This window comes from Scardinius erythrophthalmus (genome assembly GCF_964197995.2).
Source record: "Scardinius erythrophthalmus genome assembly, chromosome: 16".
In the NCBI taxonomy this organism is placed as follows: Eukaryota; Metazoa; Chordata; class Actinopteri; order Cypriniformes; family Leuciscidae; genus Scardinius; species Scardinius erythrophthalmus.
Window position 1 is genome coordinate 3,422,114 of NC_138236.1, and position 21,726 is coordinate 3,443,839.

At 39.1% G+C, this 21,726-nt stretch overlaps 1 protein-coding gene across 1 annotated transcript; it reads right to left on the bottom strand.

Annotated features, from left to right (window-relative positions):
* Positions 1-1,572: 1,572 nt before the first annotated feature.
* LOC308704921 (leukocyte elastase inhibitor-like) lies at positions 1,573-20,172 on the bottom strand. Its single transcript, XM_081389608.1, has 8 exons — positions 19,244-20,172; positions 18,399-18,575; positions 7,042-7,113; positions 3,323-3,463; positions 3,119-3,236; positions 2,762-2,904; positions 2,493-2,660; positions 1,573-2,380 (listed from the first exon to the last, which is right to left on the bottom strand). The coding sequence occupies exons 1-8, from the start codon at positions 19,394-19,396 to the stop codon at positions 1,979-1,981; spliced, it is 1,374 nt and encodes a 457-aa protein (XP_081245734.1). The 5' UTR covers positions 19,397-20,172; the 3' UTR covers positions 1,573-1,978.
* Between the last annotated feature and the right edge of the window lie 1,554 nt (positions 20,173-21,726).

A 21,726-nucleotide genomic window follows, 5' to 3' on the forward strand; every position in this document is an offset into this window, starting at 1 on the left:
ATTACTCGCGACTGCCGGCAGATTTGAAATAGTACGGCCACCGTAGGAGTTAAAACGCCCTCTGAATGGGAGGGGCTAGAAAGTAATATTCAGTTGGTAGTCATAAACAATTTCAATGCTAGATGGGAGAAAATCCTACACTGTTTAGCTTTAAAGGAGAACTCCGGTCAATTTTAACATTGAGCTCATTTTATTGTACATTTGGAGTGCTGTCAATACAGAGAACAACTACAAAAATCGGTGTTGCCTACACCGAGTTATTCTATTTTTAAAATTTGCACCCTGTTGACTTCAATGGGGCAAGTACTAAACCTGCTTTTAGCCTCTTAACATCCTTGATGTGTCATTACAAGTACAGAGAAAATGTGAGTGATTCCTTCTGAGTGAACACGAGTGGATCTGACTGCAGTAGATGTGAAAGCTATGTATAAAAATTATGTTATTTCAGCCAGCGCAAATACCTGTGTTTACATCCTGTTTTTCGGTTGAAGTCCAAAGTAGTCGATTGCCGAGTTCACGCGCGTGATCATAGGTAACTAAACCTATGCGCGTGAACTCGGCAATCGACTACTTTGGACTTCAACCGAAAAACAGGATGTAAACAGGTATTTGCGCTGGCTGAAATAACATAATTTTTATACATATCTTTTACATCTACTGCAGTCAGATCATTTTCTGTGCACTTGTAATTATGACACATCAAGGATGTTAAGAGGCTAAAAGGGGGGGTGTGGCGCAATTGATAAGACACATGCCTTTGGTGTGAGAGACCCGGGTTCGAATCCACTGTGAGACACCAGTGTGTCCTTGAGCAAGACACTTAACCCCTAGTTGCTCCAGAGGCGTGCGACCTCTGACATATATAGCAGTTGTAAGTCGCTTTGGATAAAAGCGTTTGCTAAATGAATAAATGTAAATGTAAAAGCAGGTTTAGTACTTGCCCTATTGAAGTCAACAGGGTGCAAATTTTAAAAAGAGGATAACACGGTGTAGGCAACACCGATTTTTGTAGTTGTTCTCTGTATTGACAGCACTCCAAATGTACAAAAAAATGAACTCAATGTTAAAATTGACCGGAGTTCTCCTTTAACTTCATCTATATAAGCCTGATTTATTCCGTCATTCATTTCTAAGTCTTGTGTGTGTCACCTCTGCATTTCTGAGCGCTTCTTTGATTATCTGTTCCATGGTTTTAAACCTGTTGCCTGTTCTTCCGGATTTTTCCTGGCATCTATTTGGATTGTTTGCCTGTGTTTTGACTTTTGCCTGTTTTGGATTAAATTTTTGGATTAGTGATGGGAGAAAAGCTTCGAATCAATTGAACCAATTGCTTTGCAAAATGATTCACTGTTTCAAAACACGCTTCGAACCACTGATTTGAAACAAAAGATTCATAAAGGTTTCGAAGCTTCATGAAGGAGTGCTTCGAAAGCTCACATCACTACTTTGGATTACCCTTTAATAAACTACTGCGTTTGGATCCTCAGCCTTTGCGTATCTGAGCAGTTTGTAACATTTACCATTGATATACTATTATAGTTTTGGTAATATTTTCAATTAGATTTCCTTTTTATCATAGGCTATTTTGTTTGCATTTTAAAGTTTTCGTAATTTTGTTGTGTACATTGTCATTTTTAATTATTTGTGTACTTCAACTTAAACTAAATGTTTTTTTTTCAAGTAACATTTATGGTTTTAGTTAACTATAATGATTAGGAATTAATGTATTTCAAATAATTGTAATGCAGGTCCCACTTAACCTTGTAGGATTAATTTGTGTTTGAAGCAATCATTTTTGTAAAATTTTATACAATTAATTAAATAAGTCTTTCTCCTGTAAATTGCAAAAGATCTGTTGACACATATAAATTTTTCTTAAACTGTTTTGATTTGTAGTAGTTGTCCCGAGTCTCTCCTACTCATTTTAACCAGATTATCACCTAAACTAGCTGGAAGCGTCTCATGCAGCAGGACTCACTCATGGAGAGCAGAAGCGTCCGTAAAACAAAATGCTCTTGGTCGGATTGTGTCGGATGAAGAAAAGGAAAGGATGCTCTGCGTTGAAGAACTGCGGTTTGATATAACACAAAGACTGGCCGGCATCGGTGGCTGCAGCCGCTTCGGTTTCTTCCTCGTTGACTTCAACAAAGGCTTTATGGATCACCTTCGACACCACCAGGTCGTTGTTGGAGGACATGCCTGAAAGATTCACCTTTTTCTCATCAAAAACATCCTCCATTCCCATGCTGATCAGAAGACTCTTCATGTCGTAGGTTTCCTCCATCTTGAATCTGGGCAGAGACACTTCAACCTCTTGTTTACGCATGACTTCTGGTTTGGTCCATTCCATGAGCTTCTCGTAGGTCAGTGCCTTTTCAAGCTGGATAATGAGAGAGACATGTCAGATGAATAGTTGAAATAGTCAAAATGAAAACTGTTCCACAAGTAAACATCTGACTTGTCACGGCTGGCTAATTAAGCATTCAAATCACCTTCTGAAGGCCAGTGGTGTCGTCTTCCATCTCGTTAGGAAGGATGATCAACATACTGAGATTCTTCCCGACATACGGCAGCTCCAGAACCTGACTGTTGATCTCTGGGATGAAGGCCAGAGGAAAGTCCTCCTTTCGATACATCATCTTCACTGGTTTAGTTTGATTCTACCAAACATTAATGGAAACACATTATAACCTCTCAGATTTCATCATGACTGTTACAAATATTATTAAAATAATATTAAAAAAAGAGCATGAAATCTCACCTTGCTCAGCTTAAACTGCCCATCTCTGGTGGATTCCTTTGGGAATTTCTTCTCCCAGTTTCCCTTGAAGTAGATGGCGTTCACCAAGACCAGTTTCGTCATCCCATCGATGGCTCCCTGTGGCACCAAGTCCTTGATCTTCTCTTAAAATACAAATGGATATTGTTCACTTTGAGCATTGATTTGAACTGGTTGGTTTGATCATTTATCTCAACTCAAGAACCCATGAAGCCAAACATGGCCCTTGAAAAGACATTTTTGCTGAATCTAAAGTGCTGCAAAAAACATGAAATAACTTTTATTTGTAAGAATGTACAAGAAGTTTCAAATTGAGAATAAGTTTATGTTGGATTTCACCTTGTGTTTTTGTCTCCACCCATTGGTTGATGTTGACACGAGCAGCCTCTGATTGGTTCTTGAAGTCCACCTTCTCCAGTCCGGCTTCATAGTAGCTTTTTGCGTCATCGAGGAATTTCTGTAATACAGCAAACCGATTGAGGTGGAAGTGATATTATAGTTGAGAACATTTCCAGAACCTCCAGTGAATAAACCGAGTCTGACCTCAACAAACTGGTAGGATTGCTCTCCGTAGAGGCGGTTGGCGAGACTCAACACATACGGGACTCCTGGTTTGTTCAGATCACTCATGAACTTGCTGAAGCTGGAATGAATTTGGTCCTCAGGTTTTTCATCTGGACATTTCTGTTTGCATCAACAATATCAGATTTAATCAGTTGAATCAGACGAACCCAAAGGATACAGGCATCTCTACAGTAAATAGAGCGCCGGTGGTGCTGCTCAGTTGGCGACACGGACACGTGCACTGTTCGTTTGTTGTTCATGTTGAGTTTGATTTTAATTGCTGAACGTTTTAAACGGTTTTAATGTGTTAAAGTGATTGATCATAATGAAGACGTTTTTGGTACAATTCCTATTACTGACTTTGATTGGAGGAAGGATCCTTGCTCTGAATCGTGTATCATCTGCACACTTTCTCGCTGTACCATCTGTGTGCTATACCAGAGCAGAATTGCTCTTTCTGAGGCCTGAAAGAACATTGCCTCCCACGGATTTACCTGTTGATTTCAGGAGGAAGAGCGCATTTTCGGCGCGACCCAGGAAAAGAGGGAAGAGAGGAGGAGTTCGTCTCCGTCTTCGGAACCGTGGTAATAAACCTCCTCTTCCGTCTGTGATTTTCAGCAATGTGCGCTCCTTAAAGAACAAAATTGAGGAGCTACGCACGATCACAAGGACATGGCACGAGTATCGCGAGTCCTGCTTGATGGGGTTCACGGAGACATGGCTTCATCGGGACATCCCTTGCTCTTTGGTTGAACTGGATGGGTTTTCGCTTGTTCGTGCAGACAGGGATGGAAACTCGGGCAAATCAAGAGGAGGCGGTGTCTGTATATACGTCAAGGACAAATGGTGCTGCCAGCATACGGTGAGAGAAACTGTGTGCAATCCCGATGTGGAATTACTATGTTTATCATTAAGGCCTTTTTATCTACCACGTGAATTTGGAAACATCATTATTTGTGCGGTGTACGTTCCACCAAGCGGGAATGCCGCTAGGGCGGCGAGGTGTATAAGTGATTGTGTCAACGAACAATTAAGGCGCACTCCAGCGGCTCCAATTTTTATTCTTGGAGACTTTAATCAGTGTAGACTGGAGCTTATGCTACCGGGATATGAACAATACATTAAGTGCTTCACTAGAGGTAATAAGATTTTGGACAAATGTTACGGAAACGTTAAGGATGCATATGTTGCAAAGGCCAAACCTCCTCTATCTAACTGTGATCATAACACTGTTCATTTGATTCCAACTTATAAAACTCTATTAAAAAGTGCTAAGCCACACACAAAGACAATCTCGGTTTGGTCGGAGGATAGTATTGAGACCTTAAAAGGTTGCTTTGATTCCACGGATTGGGATCTTTTTCACGCGATGGACATTGAGACGGCCACAGAATCCATAACGTACTATATAAATTTTTGTGTGGACTCAATTGTGGAGAAGAAAACTGTGACGGTATTTCCAAATAACAAAAGTTTTATAACAAAGGAAGTTAAGGAATGTTTGAATAGGAAGAAGCTGGCATTTATAAATCATGACAAAATTAAATTAAAAATAGTCCAAAAGAAATTTAATATATTACTGAAGGGGGCGAGGAAAAAATATAGAGATACAACAGAAGATAATTTTGCTATAGGGAATTCAAAAAAACTGTGGGATGCAATGAAAGTTGTAACAAATATGGCACCACCTCACAAAACTTTTATAACTAATGATGACGAACAAAGGGCAAATGATTTAAATTACTTTTTTCTTAGGTTTGAGTCACCAGCTGATTATACGAGTGTTCTGGACAATGTAATATGCGAACCGGGTCAGAGGTTAGTGGTTGACCCACGGGTGGTCAGTACTATATTCAGAGGTGTATGCTCTAAAAAATCTATGGTTCTGGATAGAATTTTGGCCTTTTTGTTAAAAACTTGTGCTATGGAGCTATCCATGGCATTCTGCCCAATTTTCCAAAAATCTTTGGATTCACATACTATTCCATCTCTATGGAAGAAATCCATTGTTATACCAGTTCCTAAGAAACAGAACTCACTGGAGAATTGTGATTTTAGACCAGTGGCCCTCACTTCTCATGTTATGAAGTGTTTTAATGGGGTTAAAGGATCAAGTCAAACCATTACTCAACCCGCTTCAATTCGCATATAGGCAGGGGCGTAGTTTGTGGGGGGGTTGGAGGGGAGATAACCCCCCCAATATTTAAATCTATGCATTACAACCCCCCCAATATTTATACCATGATCACATGAAAAATATGCAGACCCAAACTTCAACCCCCCCAATGTTCAAACCAAATCTACGCCCTTGCATATAGGGAGAGGCGAGGTACTGAAGACGCCATTAACTACATCTCTCATTTGGTCAGCAGTCACTTAGAAGACAGTCAATCATATGCCTGTTTACTTTTTATTGGTTTTAGTTCAGCGTTTAATACCTTAAATCCCATGTTGCTGACAACAAAGTTAAAAGAGCTTAAGATAAATCCATACTGTATTAAGTGGCTCTATTCCTTTCTGAACAACCGTACACAACAGGTGAGAGTCAACAACTCGTATTCTGAGGTTAAAATTACGAACACGGGAGCCCCGCAGGGATGTGTCTGCTCGCCAATTTTATTTACACTATACACCAATGATTGCGTAGCACGTCAAGACAATACTTTTTTTTTATCAAATTTTCTGATGACCCTGCAATTTTAAGCTTATTAAATAGGAAAGATAATGTTTCTCATCATTTCTCTGAGGTGGACAGATTTGCAGGTTGGTGTGACAATAACTCCTTAATACTAAATGGAACTAAGACGGTTGAGATGATTTTTGATCCTAGAAGTGTGGGGGACCATAGTCCGGTAATGATACACGGCAATATCATTGCACAGGTCCCTTCATATAAGTACTTGGGAGTTTTTATAGATAATTCACTATGCTGGTCTTTTCATGTCAATAATCTTTGTTCCAGGCTACAGCAGAGACTATACTTTCTACGCAGGTTAAAAGCGTTTGGAGTGAATCAGAGAATCATGTATTTGTTTTACCAGTCTATTTTCGAGAGCTTCATTAGATATAGTATTACTGCATGGTATGGTAATCTCTCTGTCCAATTAAAATCAAGATTAGGACGTTTGGTGCACACCGCCTTTAAAATTATAGGGGGTGAGGAGAGACGATCACCACAAGAGTTGTTTGATGCTTCAATTTTAAACCATGCCAGGAACATTGTTGGAGACGATACTCATATCCTGAATGCCAACTTTAAATTATTACCATCAGGAAGGAGGTATAGGGTCTTGATGTGTAGGTCTAATCGACTGAAAAATTCTTTTGTTCCTACTGCAATTAAAGTGTTAAACAGATAAAATATTATGAATTGCCATTGTGTCTTCTAAGTATCTAATTTCACTTACCTGCTATTTATTTTAATGTATGTTGTATTGTACGTATTGATTGTCATTATGTTTTATATATCTAATTTTACTTATTTCTATTCGTTTTTAATGTATGTTGTTGTATGTATGGACTTTGCACGTTGTCCAAGACAAATTTCCCAGTGATGGGACTAATAAAGTATAAAGTAAAAGTAAAGTAAAGTAAATACAGCTGTTCATGCAACAGAACCTTGACAGAATGTTGGCTAAAGTTCTGAGAACGTTCCCTGTTAACTGGGTTAGTGTTTGATGTAAATATTCATACGAAACCTTGAGTTCAGCAGGAGTCTGAGGATTCTGGGTTTGCTCCATCATTGGTGGTTCACTGTTAAAGCCCAGGACCTACACAGCATTGATATGGTAGAGTTAATAAAGATAACTTTAACATATATTGTGAATGCACAACTCAAATGCTCATTAGAATAGTTTCAAATGTACTAGAAAAGACAGTGAAGAACTGATGATGTCAAACACATTCTTTGTAGATTTTGGCCCTCAGGCCTTTGATAATTAAATGAGTGGAAAGAGTGATTAATTGCTGGCACTTTACTGTTTATGCCATGCCTGGAACTCAGTTTACATGTGGTGTGTCCAGAATCGAATACTTTCCTTCGCCAAAAGAGTAAAGCAAGGCAAGTTTATTTAAGCATCTTTAAGGACAGCCCACTGAATGCCTATAAGATACCATGTAAAGTTCCCTTAGTTAGACTTGATGACTGCAGCTACCGACAGCTCATGTCCTCAATAAAGAATCCTGCTGAAGAAACAACCAAGACTGGGGCCTCATTTATAAACGTTGCGTACGCACAAAAGAAGGCGTACGCCGCTCTCTACGCAATAATTGGTATTTATAAAAAGCAAACTTGACGGGAAAATGGGCGGTCCTTCACGCAAACTCTGACCCAGGCGTACGCACAAAAACGGGTTAAATGAGAAATGGCGACACCGTCGGCAGATGGAAGAAACACGTGAAAGTGTGTGAAACTGTAGACCGTTGTGTAAAAGAAATGACAATACTGCCTCTCATAAATAACATGAAGACTTCACAAAGCAAGTCTGACAATTAACAGCCTACACGAACACCCGTTTGATCGATCTGCAGTGTAAAACAAACAAAATCAAACGAAGATAAGGCCTACAACAGAAATGCAAATTAACACATTTGCAAAAAGAAGTGAAATATGTTCTGCAATAATATTGGCATATTATGCAATTAATCCTCTGGCGATGGAGCGCTAGACGCATTTTTGCATCGACTTTGATGTCCGACCATTTCTTTTTTATTTCGGCCACGGTCCGAGGTTGTTGTGAGGCTGCAGCATTAACGGCGTCTGCAACCTTTTGCTACTCAAGTGCCTTTTTGGCATTAGTAATGCCAACACTGTGCCCTCCAAACAACATTTTACTCATCTTTTCCACCTCGCCAACGATCAGGTTATGAGGTTGAAGGATGAACCCAATCGCAGACAGATTGCAGGACACACAAGGTTTATTATATACAAATAATGCCCACGAGGGGGCAAAACAAAACAAGACAACGAGTGACTAAAGTGGACAATGACTTGACATAACTTGACTATAAACAAATAGCAAATACAGAAACAGAACTTTCCCTTGATGACGCTCTTGACAGGGTACTCACAGAGATGAACAAAGTCTCACAATGAAAGATAGCAGATAACATGTAACACCATAGCAGGTTTCACAATGAACTGACACAGGACAGAGAACATGAGGGGATTAAATAGAGAGAAACTAATGATGACAGCAGGTGACACAGGTAAAGCAATTATGACAAAACGAGGATAACAAGGGGGTGGGACAAGAGAACGAGACAACACAAGCACATGGCCCAAACAAATGGCCATGTGCTTGTACACAAAACATGGGTCTGTCATGATTCTGCCACAAGACAAGAGAAAATCAAGAACAAGATGGCAGAATCATGACAGATCATTTCTACTTCACATTGAGTGAAGTTACATTTCTTGATATTCCTCGTTGTGTTTGCCATGATTTCGCAATCGATGAATATTAACTTGTGGGCGTTTCACGGACTATTTATGGGCAACTATGGGCGTGACATGAAGCCGCAAAAGCTGTGCTACATTTAGAATTGATTGTGATTTATTAAGGGAAAACTGCGTAGGATGTGCGTGCGCACGGTTTTATAAATCCGAATATTTTTGTGCGTAGCCTACGCACGTCCTATGTTTCATCCGTACGCCACTTCTGACACAAATCCTACGTAGGGGTGGGAGATATTGACAAAAATGAATATCTCGATATTTTTTTCCAATATCTCGATATCGATATTCAGACGATATTTTTGCCATCCTACAAAGAAATGTGTGCAAACTGGCAAAGAAGGTCCAGTTGGTCTTTTGACTTGCTGCATTTGACCTATTATTGTAGGCTATAGAAAAAAACAATAAAGGAGCTAACTAAACAGAATCTGAGGTAGCCCCTATACTTTTTCCACTTAAAAAAAATATTTTCAAAACGCTATAAATCCATCCATTTTTTTTCCCCAAAACGCTATAAATCCTTTATTTTTCCAAAAATTGATGGTTTGTCTTTTTAAAAAAGTCTTTTGTCTTTTATTTTTTGTGTTTGCATTTATGAGGAAAAAACAACATTACGTGACAGTTCTCCATACGCGAGTGCTCTGAAAGTGCACTAAAAAACTTTCAAACTTTCACAGAGACCTCAAAACAGAAAGCACAAAGCCTTTCTTTAAAACGAATTTCGTTTTGTATTAATTGTATCTTAATTTTAATAAAATTTTCATTAACACATTTCCTGGATTTAATACATAAAAAGTAAATAGCAATCACAACATAAGGTGCTTGACTTGAAACTTGAGATTATATCATCATGAACCGGACCGTAGCCTACTAACCTCACAGGCCTAAAAAATGTGAAATATATTTACAGAAAGCTGGTTCTAAACAAAACCATCCAAAACAAAATAAAACTATGAAGCCTAATAAATGTGCATTTCACGGGTGCGTTCACTAGCCTACTGCGAAGATCGCGAGTCTATAGCCTATCGTCAACTTCATCTTTGCAGCCGACACAGAAATTAATAAACAATTAAAATGTCTTATTGCAATATTTTACATATTCATAATCATTACTTTTGCTGGTTCTTTGAAGCAGCTTTTTAGGTTTATGGCGTTTTGGAAAAGAGCTCTTCACGTACAAACACCGTTTCACCAAGGCACAGCGGCCCTTCAGCACATAAGGAAAAAAGAGAAAAAGCACGGACTTGCTAATTACGAAACTTTGATGTGGTTGAACAGGTGAAACAGTCACAAATTCCTCTGCAACTCCTCAACAATTCCTTCTCAGTACGAGTTATGAAGGAAGAGAACAGCATTACAGTTTTCAGCGCGTCCTCCTCTGATTGCTGTGTCTGTTGTAGTGTTGTCACGATACCAAAATTATTGTTTCGATACCGATACCAAGTCAAGTATTGCGATTTCGATACTTTTTCGATACTTTTCCTGAAAAGGGAGAAACACTCTCAAATATCATTGCTGTGCTTTATTTTAAAACCGGGACAACATTTAATCATATAACACACTAATAAATGAACATATGAACAGCAGATATATTAAACATTTGAACAAAATATGAAATATCAAAATATAAAAAATAAATGACATTCAAGGTAAAAAAAATATACATTTAGCTGCATTATCTCATTTATCATAAGAAACACAAGAGCTTTATCTTGATTCTGAACTTTGAATAAAAATATGAACAGCGATTATATTAAACAATGTTTAATATTGGTATGATAAGCCTTATTGGTGATATATTTGACGTGGGGAGAGAGTTGTGGAAGGCCTATACTTCATGTTAAACATAAATATATAGCAGCAAAGACAACGTCGGCAGTGTTGACTGCAAAATAGGCTACAGAATAATTCGTTCAGTATTGAGAGGTGCAATATTTGAAAATCGATCATATGTTTTAAATTACATTTTATATTGTATTTGTCAAATCTTTCAAACATCAAAATGTCATTGATTAATATGTATTCGTGTCAAAATGACATAGAAACATCTTTTCCTATTCTATTTTGCCTGGAAACGCTTCCAACACGTGTGCGTGTCGCGTGAAAAATAGATTTCTAGAATGCACGCGTTTTCCGCGCGTCTCGAGCTGCACCCAGACGCGTGTGTCACGCAGGCAGTTAACATCATGGGAGCCGAAATAAAAACGGACACGACACGCAGCCAGTGTGTGTCAGGCCTTTACAAATCTGGAACGCGGTCATTCTTAGAAGTGATAGCCTACTAATAAATTAAGGAATCGTGACGTATTTCATTTCCGGTTTTCTTTTGAAGTATCGGTGCACCGTGCAACAGAGCAAGGTAGGCAACTTACTTCCATATGTCACTCCTCCTCGCGTCATCTTTTTCTACGAGTCGTGGACCACTTGTGCTCATAGACAGTATAAACGATTATGCTCGCACATGCAGCCATCTCTGTAGTGTTTTGTCACAAGACACTGACAGCAGCAGGTTCTTTGCTGCGTGCGTCAGGAAAAAAACACAGACGTCCATAGGGAGGCTTTTTTTTTTTTTTAAGTATCGATACTGATAAATTTAGGTATCGTGACGTTTTTAATTTCCGAGTATCGCGATACTTTTGAAGTATCGATACATCGTGCAACACTAGTCTGTTGTGACTGAAAAAGTGCGTGCAGGAGCACATGCGCAAAACGTAGGTTTGTAAAATGTCCTTTTGTAAAATGACATATGATAAAATAAAAATAATTAATTTATCATTTTACAAACCGGTTTTGCACATGTGCTTCTGCGCGCACTATTTCGAATTTACGTATTGTTGTAAAGTTTTTCTTTCTTCAAAGCAGAGACCAGGAGACAGTTGGGATCGCGTTCAACGGAAGTTATTCTTTATTGAGAACTCCTCTGTACACGGCTGTAGAAACTTCCAACATGATCTGATCAGTCTAACTAAAACATTATACATTGTAGCTATATACATTCCAAGGGGGAGGGATTACATAGAGGCGGGAACTCTGAATAAAGCATGCAAATGAAGTGGGAACACACCCTACTCTGAGTCCAATTGAATCAGCATAACTATTCACATGCTGATACTGGCCAGGAACTCCAATTCCAAAAGCCATCCCAGAGCCATTAAAGACAATAGGTGAAAGTCAATCAACCTAACGACTCAACGTCTGGGCTCCGAAAGGTGAGAATCAAGTGATCTGACTTATTTAAAACACAATAGAGAAAACAAGTCTGGCAGGAAAGGAGACTCTTTGCTGGAGACTCAATAATCATCTGAAATCAGTCTACTAAACTTTATCAGTTTATATACTATTGCAGTGGAAAAACTAAATTAAACTTTTAATAAAAATGTAATCCAACACTTCCCCCTTTGAGAGTTCTAATAACTCTCACAAAAATACAAATTTATACACTTAAAAGTTAATTCTTGTAACTTGTGTAAATTACAGGCACGTGTAACTTATTCTGTGTTGTGTCCTTGATTTACATGAGTGTCATAGTTCTTCTCAAAACCATAACTGTTGACACCTGCGACGCAGGGTGTAAAATGTCATATAAACTACATGATTACACAGAAAACCATGTAGCATAAGAGTGGAATTCTTGAAAGTCCATGGCGCCTGAATAGCTGTGAAGTCTGTTTCCTGTAGCGTCCATTTCCCACGTAGAGTCGCTCTGATGACTCGTCCCTCATGAGGCTTGTTCATGGAAATCTGAGGTGATGCTTTACACCAGGTTTCTGCTTGCGAAGACATCAACACATTCGAGTAACACAAGAAAACAAAGAAACAGCAGAACAGCAATATTCATGCATAGACTTCATCCTTCCATAAGTCATTTGATCGTATAGTGGTTTTAAGTGTACTTTGATAAAAGTTAGACTTAAAACCACTATACGATCAAATGACTTATGGAAGGATGAAGTCTATGCATGAATATTGCTGTTCTGCTGTTTCTTTGTTTTCTTGTGTTACTCGAATGTGTTGATGTCTTCGCAAGCAGAAACCTGGTGTAAAGCATCACCTCAGATTTCCATGAACAAGCCTCATGAGGGACGAGTCATCAGAGCGACTCTACGTGGGAAATGGACGCTACAGGAAACAGACTTCACAGCTATTCAGGCGCCATGGACTTTCAAGAATTCCACTCTTATGCTACATGGTTTTCTGTGTAATCATGTAGTTTATATGACATTTTACACCCTGCGTCGCAGGTGTCAACAGTTATGGTTTTGAGAAGAACTATGACACTCATGTAAATCAAGGACACAACACAGAATAAGTTACACGTGCCTGTAATTTACACAAGTTACAAGAATTAACTTTTAAGTGTATAAATTTGTATTTTTGTGAGAGTTATTAGAACTCTCAAAGGGGGAAGTGTTGGATTACATTTTTATTAAAAGTTTAATTTAGTTTTTCCACTGCAATAGTATATAAACTGATAAAGTTTAGTAGACTGATTTCAGATGATTATTGAGTCTCCAGCAAAGAGTCTCCTTTCCTGCCAGACTTGTTTTCTCTATTGTGTTTTAAATAAGTCAGATCACTTGATTCTCACCTTTCGGAGCCCAGACGTTGAGTCGTTAGGTTGATTGACTTTCACCTATTGTCTTTAATGGCTCTGGGATGGCTTTTGGAATTGGAGTTCCTGGCCAGTATCAGCATGTGAATAGTTATGCTGATTCAATTGGACTCAGAGTAGGGTGTGTTCCCACTTCATTTGCATGCTTTATTCAGAGTTCCCGCCTCTATGTAATCCCTCCCCCTTGGAATGTATATAGCTACAATGTATAATGTTTTAGTTAGACTGATCAGATCATGTTGGAAGTTTCTACAGCCGTGTACAGAGGAGTTCTCAATAAAGAATAACTTCCGTTGAACGCGATCCCAACTGTCTCCTGGTCTCTGCTTTGAAGAAAGAAAAACTTTACAACAGATGGTGCCTTGTGACCCGGATGGAGAAGGAAACTCAAAGAATTTTAAGCTCAAAGAACTGAATCTTGAAACTTCAAGCTTTCCAGCTTCCTCCAGATTGAAAACTTCAAGCTCAAAGATCTCAACAAAGCTGACTGAGTCCCAGACTGCATCTTGAAACTTCAAGCTCAAAGATCTCAACAAAGCTGACTGAGTTCCAGACTGAATCTTCTGAATCCAGATTGAAAACTTCAAGCTCCAAAAAGATCTCAAAGACTGAATTTTTCCAGACGGAATCTTTCTCTACAAATGAAAGACTTGGTGAGTTTCACTCCATTAAAAGAACCAATGCAGACCAGTACAAATGTTTTCCTCTGCGCCGTTCAGAGAAGTAGTTAACAAACAGCTGTAGAGTTTGGTTAACTAAAGATAAGCCTCTAAAAAGTTTTCTTTTAGAGATGAAATTGATCCCCTGTTGTTGGCAGGGAAGTTTAACAGTTACATGTTAATATTGTGTGTATGCTCTTGCTAGAGAAGACCTATCTGTAAGCTAGAGAATTAGCTTTAGAATTAGATTAGCCTCATGTGCTAATAAGATTGTACCCTCTGTTTGCAAGACAGTAGAGAGAAGTTTTTTTAGTGTTTTGTGATTAAGTAACAAAGGAAGTCACAAAATGGTTAGAAGGAATGCTAGGCTGATACCCACGACAGAGAAAGGTGGATTAGCTAGCCCGTTATGGACAGACAATGAGTTTAAGTCCTTGTTAGGAGAATGCATGGACTCAATCGTGACTGAGGAAGTCAGATTGAATTTAACAAAGAAATTTGGCATTGATGCAGTCAAAGTTTGGTCAATTGAAGATTGTAAGAAGGTACTAGGAGCAAGTATTCGCAAGAACGATATGAAAGCTATTATCTGTTGTTACCGAGAATTTAGCTTATCCATTGCACAAGAACAAGCTCGTTGTATTGCTACGTTAAACGATCAGAACAAACAATTGCAGACTCACATGTCCTGTCTCAAGACAAAGGTGGGCCATAACAAAGCCTCAACCAAATGTGATTTAGAAGACCAACAGTCAGATGAAAGCTATCCTGATTTACAGTCTTTTGATAGTATAGAGGACAATGTCAATGCAGATGTAAATGCAGTTGAAGTGTGCGTAGCCAGACAAAAGCCTCAGGGAAAAGGTGTTGATACAGTTCCATGTGCAACCCCCATATTGCAGCCACAAGCAATCAAAACATCTTTAGGTCCTAAAGAGATTGAGAGAATTGCTGAAAGTTTGCCATCAGTGCAAAGAAATTTTTCTAAGTTTAGAAGAGCATTGATCAGCAAAATGCGGCTCTATGATATGACTCTAGCTGAAGTCACCCAGCTAATATCACAGATCTTGACTGAGTCAGAATTCAATGATTTTGAAAGTGCTGTAAATAATTCTGAACTGCAACAGGCCAGTAAAGATGAATTAAGAGAGGAAGTTGTTAAAGTGTTAAAGAACATTGTTGGACCGAAAGTGGACTGGTCAAAGCTCACTAATTGTGTACAGAAGAAGGATGAAACTGTTTGTGAGTACACAGAACGATTCTGTCAGATCGCTGCCATTTACAGCGGAATTGCCGACACTCCAGAGAAAGTGTTAGGTCATAATGGTCCTCTAGTTCGCACATGGTCCGATGGTCTTTTGTCAGAACATAGAAATGCATTGCCTTTCTTAGATCTTACATGGTCAAATAGAACCCTGCAAGACAACTTGGACAGTTTAGCTATTTGGGAAAGAGACTTTGATGTCAAGGCAAGAGTAAAAATTGCAGCAGCATCCTTTAAGGTTAACTCAGAGAAGCCAAAGAAACGCAAAAGTCCTAGAGAAGCCAGTTGTTCTTACTGTGGCAAGCACGGACATTTTGGAAAAGAATGTCGAAAAAATAAAAATAACTTAAGACAAGTTAACAATGTTATGCAGCTCTTGCTACATTTGTTTGCTACTTTGAAGCAACCCCTCCCCTCGTCACTGGACTCGTGGGTAAGCTTTTTGAGGTGTTAACAATTTGGGCTGTGATTGCTTAATCTCCCCAGTAACTTACAACAAAGATGAAAGACTTATTTTTTTTTTGTTTAATAGAACAAAAGGAAAGTGACTGTCACAGCCTTTGTTTGGGGGACATTCAGAAAACTCACAGCCATAAATGTTACACTGCAGAACACTACAATCAGACCTCCATGCTCTATATGATGTCTATTAAGACTGATGTTTCACTGGAGAATGAAAATGTGCCAATTTTCTCACACACTGTACAGTGTGTGCACAACACAGGGACAGAATAGGACACGGTTCAGTGAGGGCCCTGGAAAGAACTGACGCAACAGGCGTCGGGGGCCAATCCAGGGTGAAGACACTACCTCATAGGCCTTTCCTCATTTAGTCCATCCTTACCTCACTGGTCCATAGGTGTCAAATCAATTAAGAAATAGGGAAAGAATGAAACGACAACAGTACACTCTGAAAACGATAGAACCATTGTGTTTAAACTGCTACAACCGTAGTGTTTTGAAGAAATACTGCTCTCTGTTTTTCTGTTTTCTGTCTTACAGTGTGCAGATAAAACTTGATGGCTTTTTCAAGATCCATATGCAGCGACCGTCTCATCTGCGTATGAAGCCCCAACCTCAAGAAGACAACCAGACCCACTGCTGAACGAACTATCACAAAAGAAAATAAAAAATACACAACGCAGAAAATTCACGGACCCTAAATTGCATGTTTGTTTCTGTGTCAGCATGCAATTACAGATGAACAACACAGAGCAAGTTATATGTGCCTGTAACTTACACCAGTTACAAGAATGAACTTTATGTGTCTAAATTTGTATTTTTGTGAGAGTTTATAAGAACTCTCAAAGAGGGGACTGAAGGGATCCAAATTTAAGAATCTATTTCAGATATGTTTCCTTACATAACATCACGGTGAAGAATACTGATTTTAGCATTTGAGGTTTTAATTTAGATAGTATATAAACTGAGAAAGTGATTATTGAGTCTCTAGCAAGAGTCTCCTATTCCTACCAGACCTGTTTTCTCTATTGTGTTTTAAATGAGTCTTTAATGGCTCTAGCCAGTAGCTCCAAGACGCACCCTTTGTCTTAAATGGCTCTGGGATGGCCCGTGGAACCAGAGTTTCCTGGCCAGTATCAGCATTTGAATAGGTATGCTGATTAAATTGATACTGGTAAACACGCTGGGGTCTGGGGCAGGTTACCTTAACCTGTATACCTCATTTACATGCTTTGTTTGTATTTGTCTCCACCTTCAAAAAGTCCCTCCTCCTAAAATGCCTATAAGATAACATGTAAAGTTATGTTAGATCAGATCATGTTGGAAGTTTCTACAGCCGCGTACAGAGGAGTTCTCAATAAAGAATAACTTCCGTTGAATGCGATCCCGACTGTCTCACTGGTCTCTGCTTCGATCAAAGAAAACTTTACAACAGATGTGGTTGAGAACTCCTCTGTACACGGCTGTAGAAACTTCCAACATGATCTGATCAGTCTAACTAAAACATTATACATTGTAGCTATATACATTCCAAGGGGGAGGGATTACATAGAGGCGGGAACTCTGAATAAAGCATGCAAATGAAGTGGGAACACACCCTACTCTGAGTCCAATTGAATCAGCATTTACTATTCACATGCTGATACTGGCCAGGAACTCCAATTCCAAAAGCCATCCCAGAGCCATTAAAGACAATAGGTGAAAGTCAATCAACCTAACGACTCAACGTCTGGGCTCCGAAAGGTGAGAATCAAGTGATCTGACTTATTTAAAACACAATAGAGAAAACAAGTCTGGCAGGAAAGGAGACTCTTTGCTGGAGACTCAATAATCATCTGAAATCAGTCTACTAAACTTTATCAGTTTATATACTATTGCAGTGGAAAAACTAAATTAAACTTTTAATAAAAATGTAATCCAACAGTATGAATGTGCGTTTTTGACGACACGGGACCATGGGCTGGGCCACTCGGAGGTTGCTTCCGGGAATAGTACTGCACTACAGTGTTAAAAATCGCTATATAATTGTTTAGAAGGTTATAGTGTGCGTTATTTGTTTTCTCTTTAACTTCTTTCAGCTCTTTTCGTGTTTGGGGGGTCGGATTGTACAAATTATGAAATACTTGATATCCCAATTTTGCATATCGTCCAGACAACAATTTGGATATTATCGTCTAACCGATATATCGCCCACCTCTAATCCTACGCAAAGTTTTATAAATGAGGCGCTTCTGAGTTTCCAACACTAGGCTATCTAAATATAATATCAACAAACAACACGATTAATTAACCTTGAGAGCTGTAATAGTAGCCTAAAAACGTGCTAAACGTTTACGATAGAGTCATTAACAAGAGGAAGAATAAGAAAAAGAAGGGTAGAAAAAATGCCTTTTATATATAAATGATGACAATTTTTTTATGTTAAATCCTATTAACATCATAAGTGCACCCCAGCAAACATTATAAAACGATGAAACAAAACAGTTCATGACCCCTTTAAAATCTGGAGTGCATGCAAAGGCTTGAGTCACTTCCTGCTCCCTCTGTCTCAGTCTACTCTCTCATCACCCTCTTTAAAGTATATTGTGTGACTGTAAGATCACCTTAATCATCTGATCTGCAGTGTTTCCTCTTGCACCGAGCGACACCATGGCCAGAGCCGAGGAGATGCTGACAGGAGAGAAGAACACATTTCCTGATGCATGTCCTCCGCTGATCTTCTTGAACAGGTTGATGGAGAACTCTGTGTTTGCTGCAGTCAAAGGCTCCATTTTCACAAGCTAGAAAGTAAGAGAGAGAGATATGATAAGCATAACAATGTGAAAATCCCAAACAGAGCATTGCTCAGTTTAGTTGTCCTTTCCTATGTAAACAACATCACATGCTTGTCTAAGAAAAACATAAATCCATGCATTATCTTTCATATGACAGTACAGCACTAGAAAAGTAGTTTTTGCATCACTTTCATCATTACACATACAGAACTGTAATGTAAAAAATCTGTTCTATTCAAGCACTACCTAGAGTTTTTTTTAGCAGGAATGATGATGTTTCCCCATGTGTCAGAGGTGAAAGAATGATCTGCTGAGTCACATGTTGAATTCTATATTATTTTGCGGACACCATCTCGACAGCCAGCCATTGAGTGAGGACAATCTACTAACTATCTCCTCACTCCGGCGAACAGGAAGGGGGCCAGAGCAAATTACAGTGCCTGACGTCGTACTTGCAAGTTCACACACCTCTTTAATATCAATTTTGGTGATCTCCGACTGGCGGAGTCCAACATCATTAGTGCCGACGTGAATAATAATTTTAGAGAATTTACGATTAGCATTAGCCAGCACTTTTAAATTTGCTTTGATATCAGGCGCTCTGGCTCCCGGCAAACATGTGACTATGGTGGCTGGTGTCTCTATGATCTGGATACGGCCGGGGTCCACCTCACCTCAGGAAACGGAGAAACTGGTTGACACTTCAGGACTGCGTTGTCGACCCGTCCAGGCGCTGGTCCTTCATCAGATCTGGATACGGCCTGGATCCGGCAGGCTGTGGTAAACCTCGGTATAAACAGAGAGACTAATATTAGCGTAGACGCCATTCTTCTTATGATGTAACGAGTACATCAGGATTTATGTACAGGATTTTTTTCCGGCTGGCCTAATCTATGCAGCCTAATATGGAATTATAGAAGTCTATAATGTGTTATGTGTATGCTAGGTCAAAGAGATGTGTCTTTAGTCTAGCTTTGAACTGACAGAGTGTGTCTGCTTCCCGGACAATGGTAGGAAGGCTGTTCCAGAGTTTTGGTGCTAAATAGGAGAAGGATCTACCGCCAGCAGTCGATTTTGATATTCTAGGTATTATCAACTGGCTGGAATTTTGAGATCGCAATAGACGTGAAGGACTATAATGCGTTAAGAGCTCGCTCAAGTTCTGCGGAGCTAAACCATTTAGTGCTTTGTAAGTAATCAGCAATATTTTAAAATGTATGCGATGTGTAATAGGCAACCAGTGCAGTGTTGACAGAACCGGGCTAATTTGGTCATACTTCCTGGTTCTGGTAAGAACTCGAGCTGCTGCGTTTTGAACTAGCTGTAGTTTGTTTACTAAGCGTGCAGGGCAACCACCCAGTAGAGCATTACAATAATCTAGCCTTGAGGTCATGAACGCATGGACTAATTGTTCCGCATTTGTCAATTATAGCATATGACGTAATTTAGATATATTTTTAAGATGGAAAAATGCGGTTTGACAGATACTAGACAAGTGTCTTTCAAATGAAAGATTGGTATCAAAGAGCACACCCAGGTTCCTAACCGACGACGAAGACTTAACAGAGCAGCCATCAAGTGTTAGACAGTATTCTACGTGAGGAAGTTTTTTTGTCCAATAATTAGAATCTCTGTTTTTTCAGAGTTAAGAAGTAGGAAATTACTAGTCATCCAAGTCTTTATATCAGCTATGCATTACGTTAATTTAGTGAATTAGAAAGTTTCATTAGGTTTTGAAGAAATATACAGCTGAGTGTCGTCGGCATAACAGTGAAAGCTAATTCCATGTTTCCTAATGATATCTCCTAAGGGTAGCATGTACAGAGTGAACAGCAGCGGTCCAAGTACTGAGCCTTGTGGTACGCCATACTGAACTTGTGACCGATGAGACATCTCTTCATTTACTGCTACAAACTGAAAACGGTCAGATAAGTATGATTTAAACCATGCTAGTGCAATTCCACTAATGCCAACATAATTTTCGAGTCTATTTAAAAGAATGTTGTGGTCAATAGTGTCAAATGCAGCACTAAGATCGAGTAACACTAATAGAGACATACAACCACGATCGGATGATAAGAGCAAATCATGTGTGACTCTAATGAGAGCCGTCTCAGTACTATGGTACGGTCTAAATCCGGACTAATAATCATCGCAGATATCATTTCTTTCTAGAAAGTAACATAGTTGTGAGGATACCACCTTTTCTAATATCTTTGACAGAAAGGGTAGATTCGAGATCGGCCTGTAATTGACTAATTCTGTAGGATCAAGTTGCGTTTTTTTAACAAGCGGTTTAATCATAGCCAGCTTAAAGGTTTTTGGTACGTATCCTAGAGACAAAGATGAATTAATGATATTAGGAAGAGGATCTATGACCTCTTGGAGCATCTCTTTCTGTAGCTTAGTCGGTATAGGGTCTAAAATACATGTTGTCGATTTAGATGAATTAACAAGTTTGCAAAATTCTTCCTCTCCTATAGCAATAAATGAATCAAATTTTTCCTCAGGGAGACTACAGTGCACTGCCTGATGCGATACTGTAGTAGACGGTTGCATAGTTATAATTTTCTCCCTGATATTATCAATCTTCTTAGTAAAGAAGTTCATAAAGTCATTACTGCTGTGTTGCTTGGAAACCTCTGGGCTTGGAGCTTTCTTTTTCGTTAGTTTAGCCACTGTTTCAAATAAATACCAAGGATTTGTTTATTTTCTTCTAATAGGGTTGAAAAATAAGCAGATCTAGCAGCTTTTAAGGCCTCTCTGTAAGTAATCGAGCTCTCCTTCCATGAAATGCAAAATACCTCTAGTTTTGTTTTCTTCCAGTAGCCTTCCAATTTTCTGGCTGCTCTCTTAAGGGCCCGAGTGTGCTCGTTGTACCACGGCATTGTACTATTTTCTTTAATCTTCTTTAAGCGCAACGGAGCAACTGTGTCTAAAGTGCAGGAAAGAGAGAGTTAAAAGTTTCTGTTGCAATATCTAGTTCTTCTAAGCTATCTGGGATGCTGAGATGATGAAACTGATTAGGAAGATTATTGATAAAGCAATCTTTAGTGGCAGAAGTGATAGGTCTAACATATTTGTAACACGGAGTCGGCTTTGCAGCCTTGGCTAAATGAAGTTTACACGAGACTAGATAATGATCTGAGATGTCATC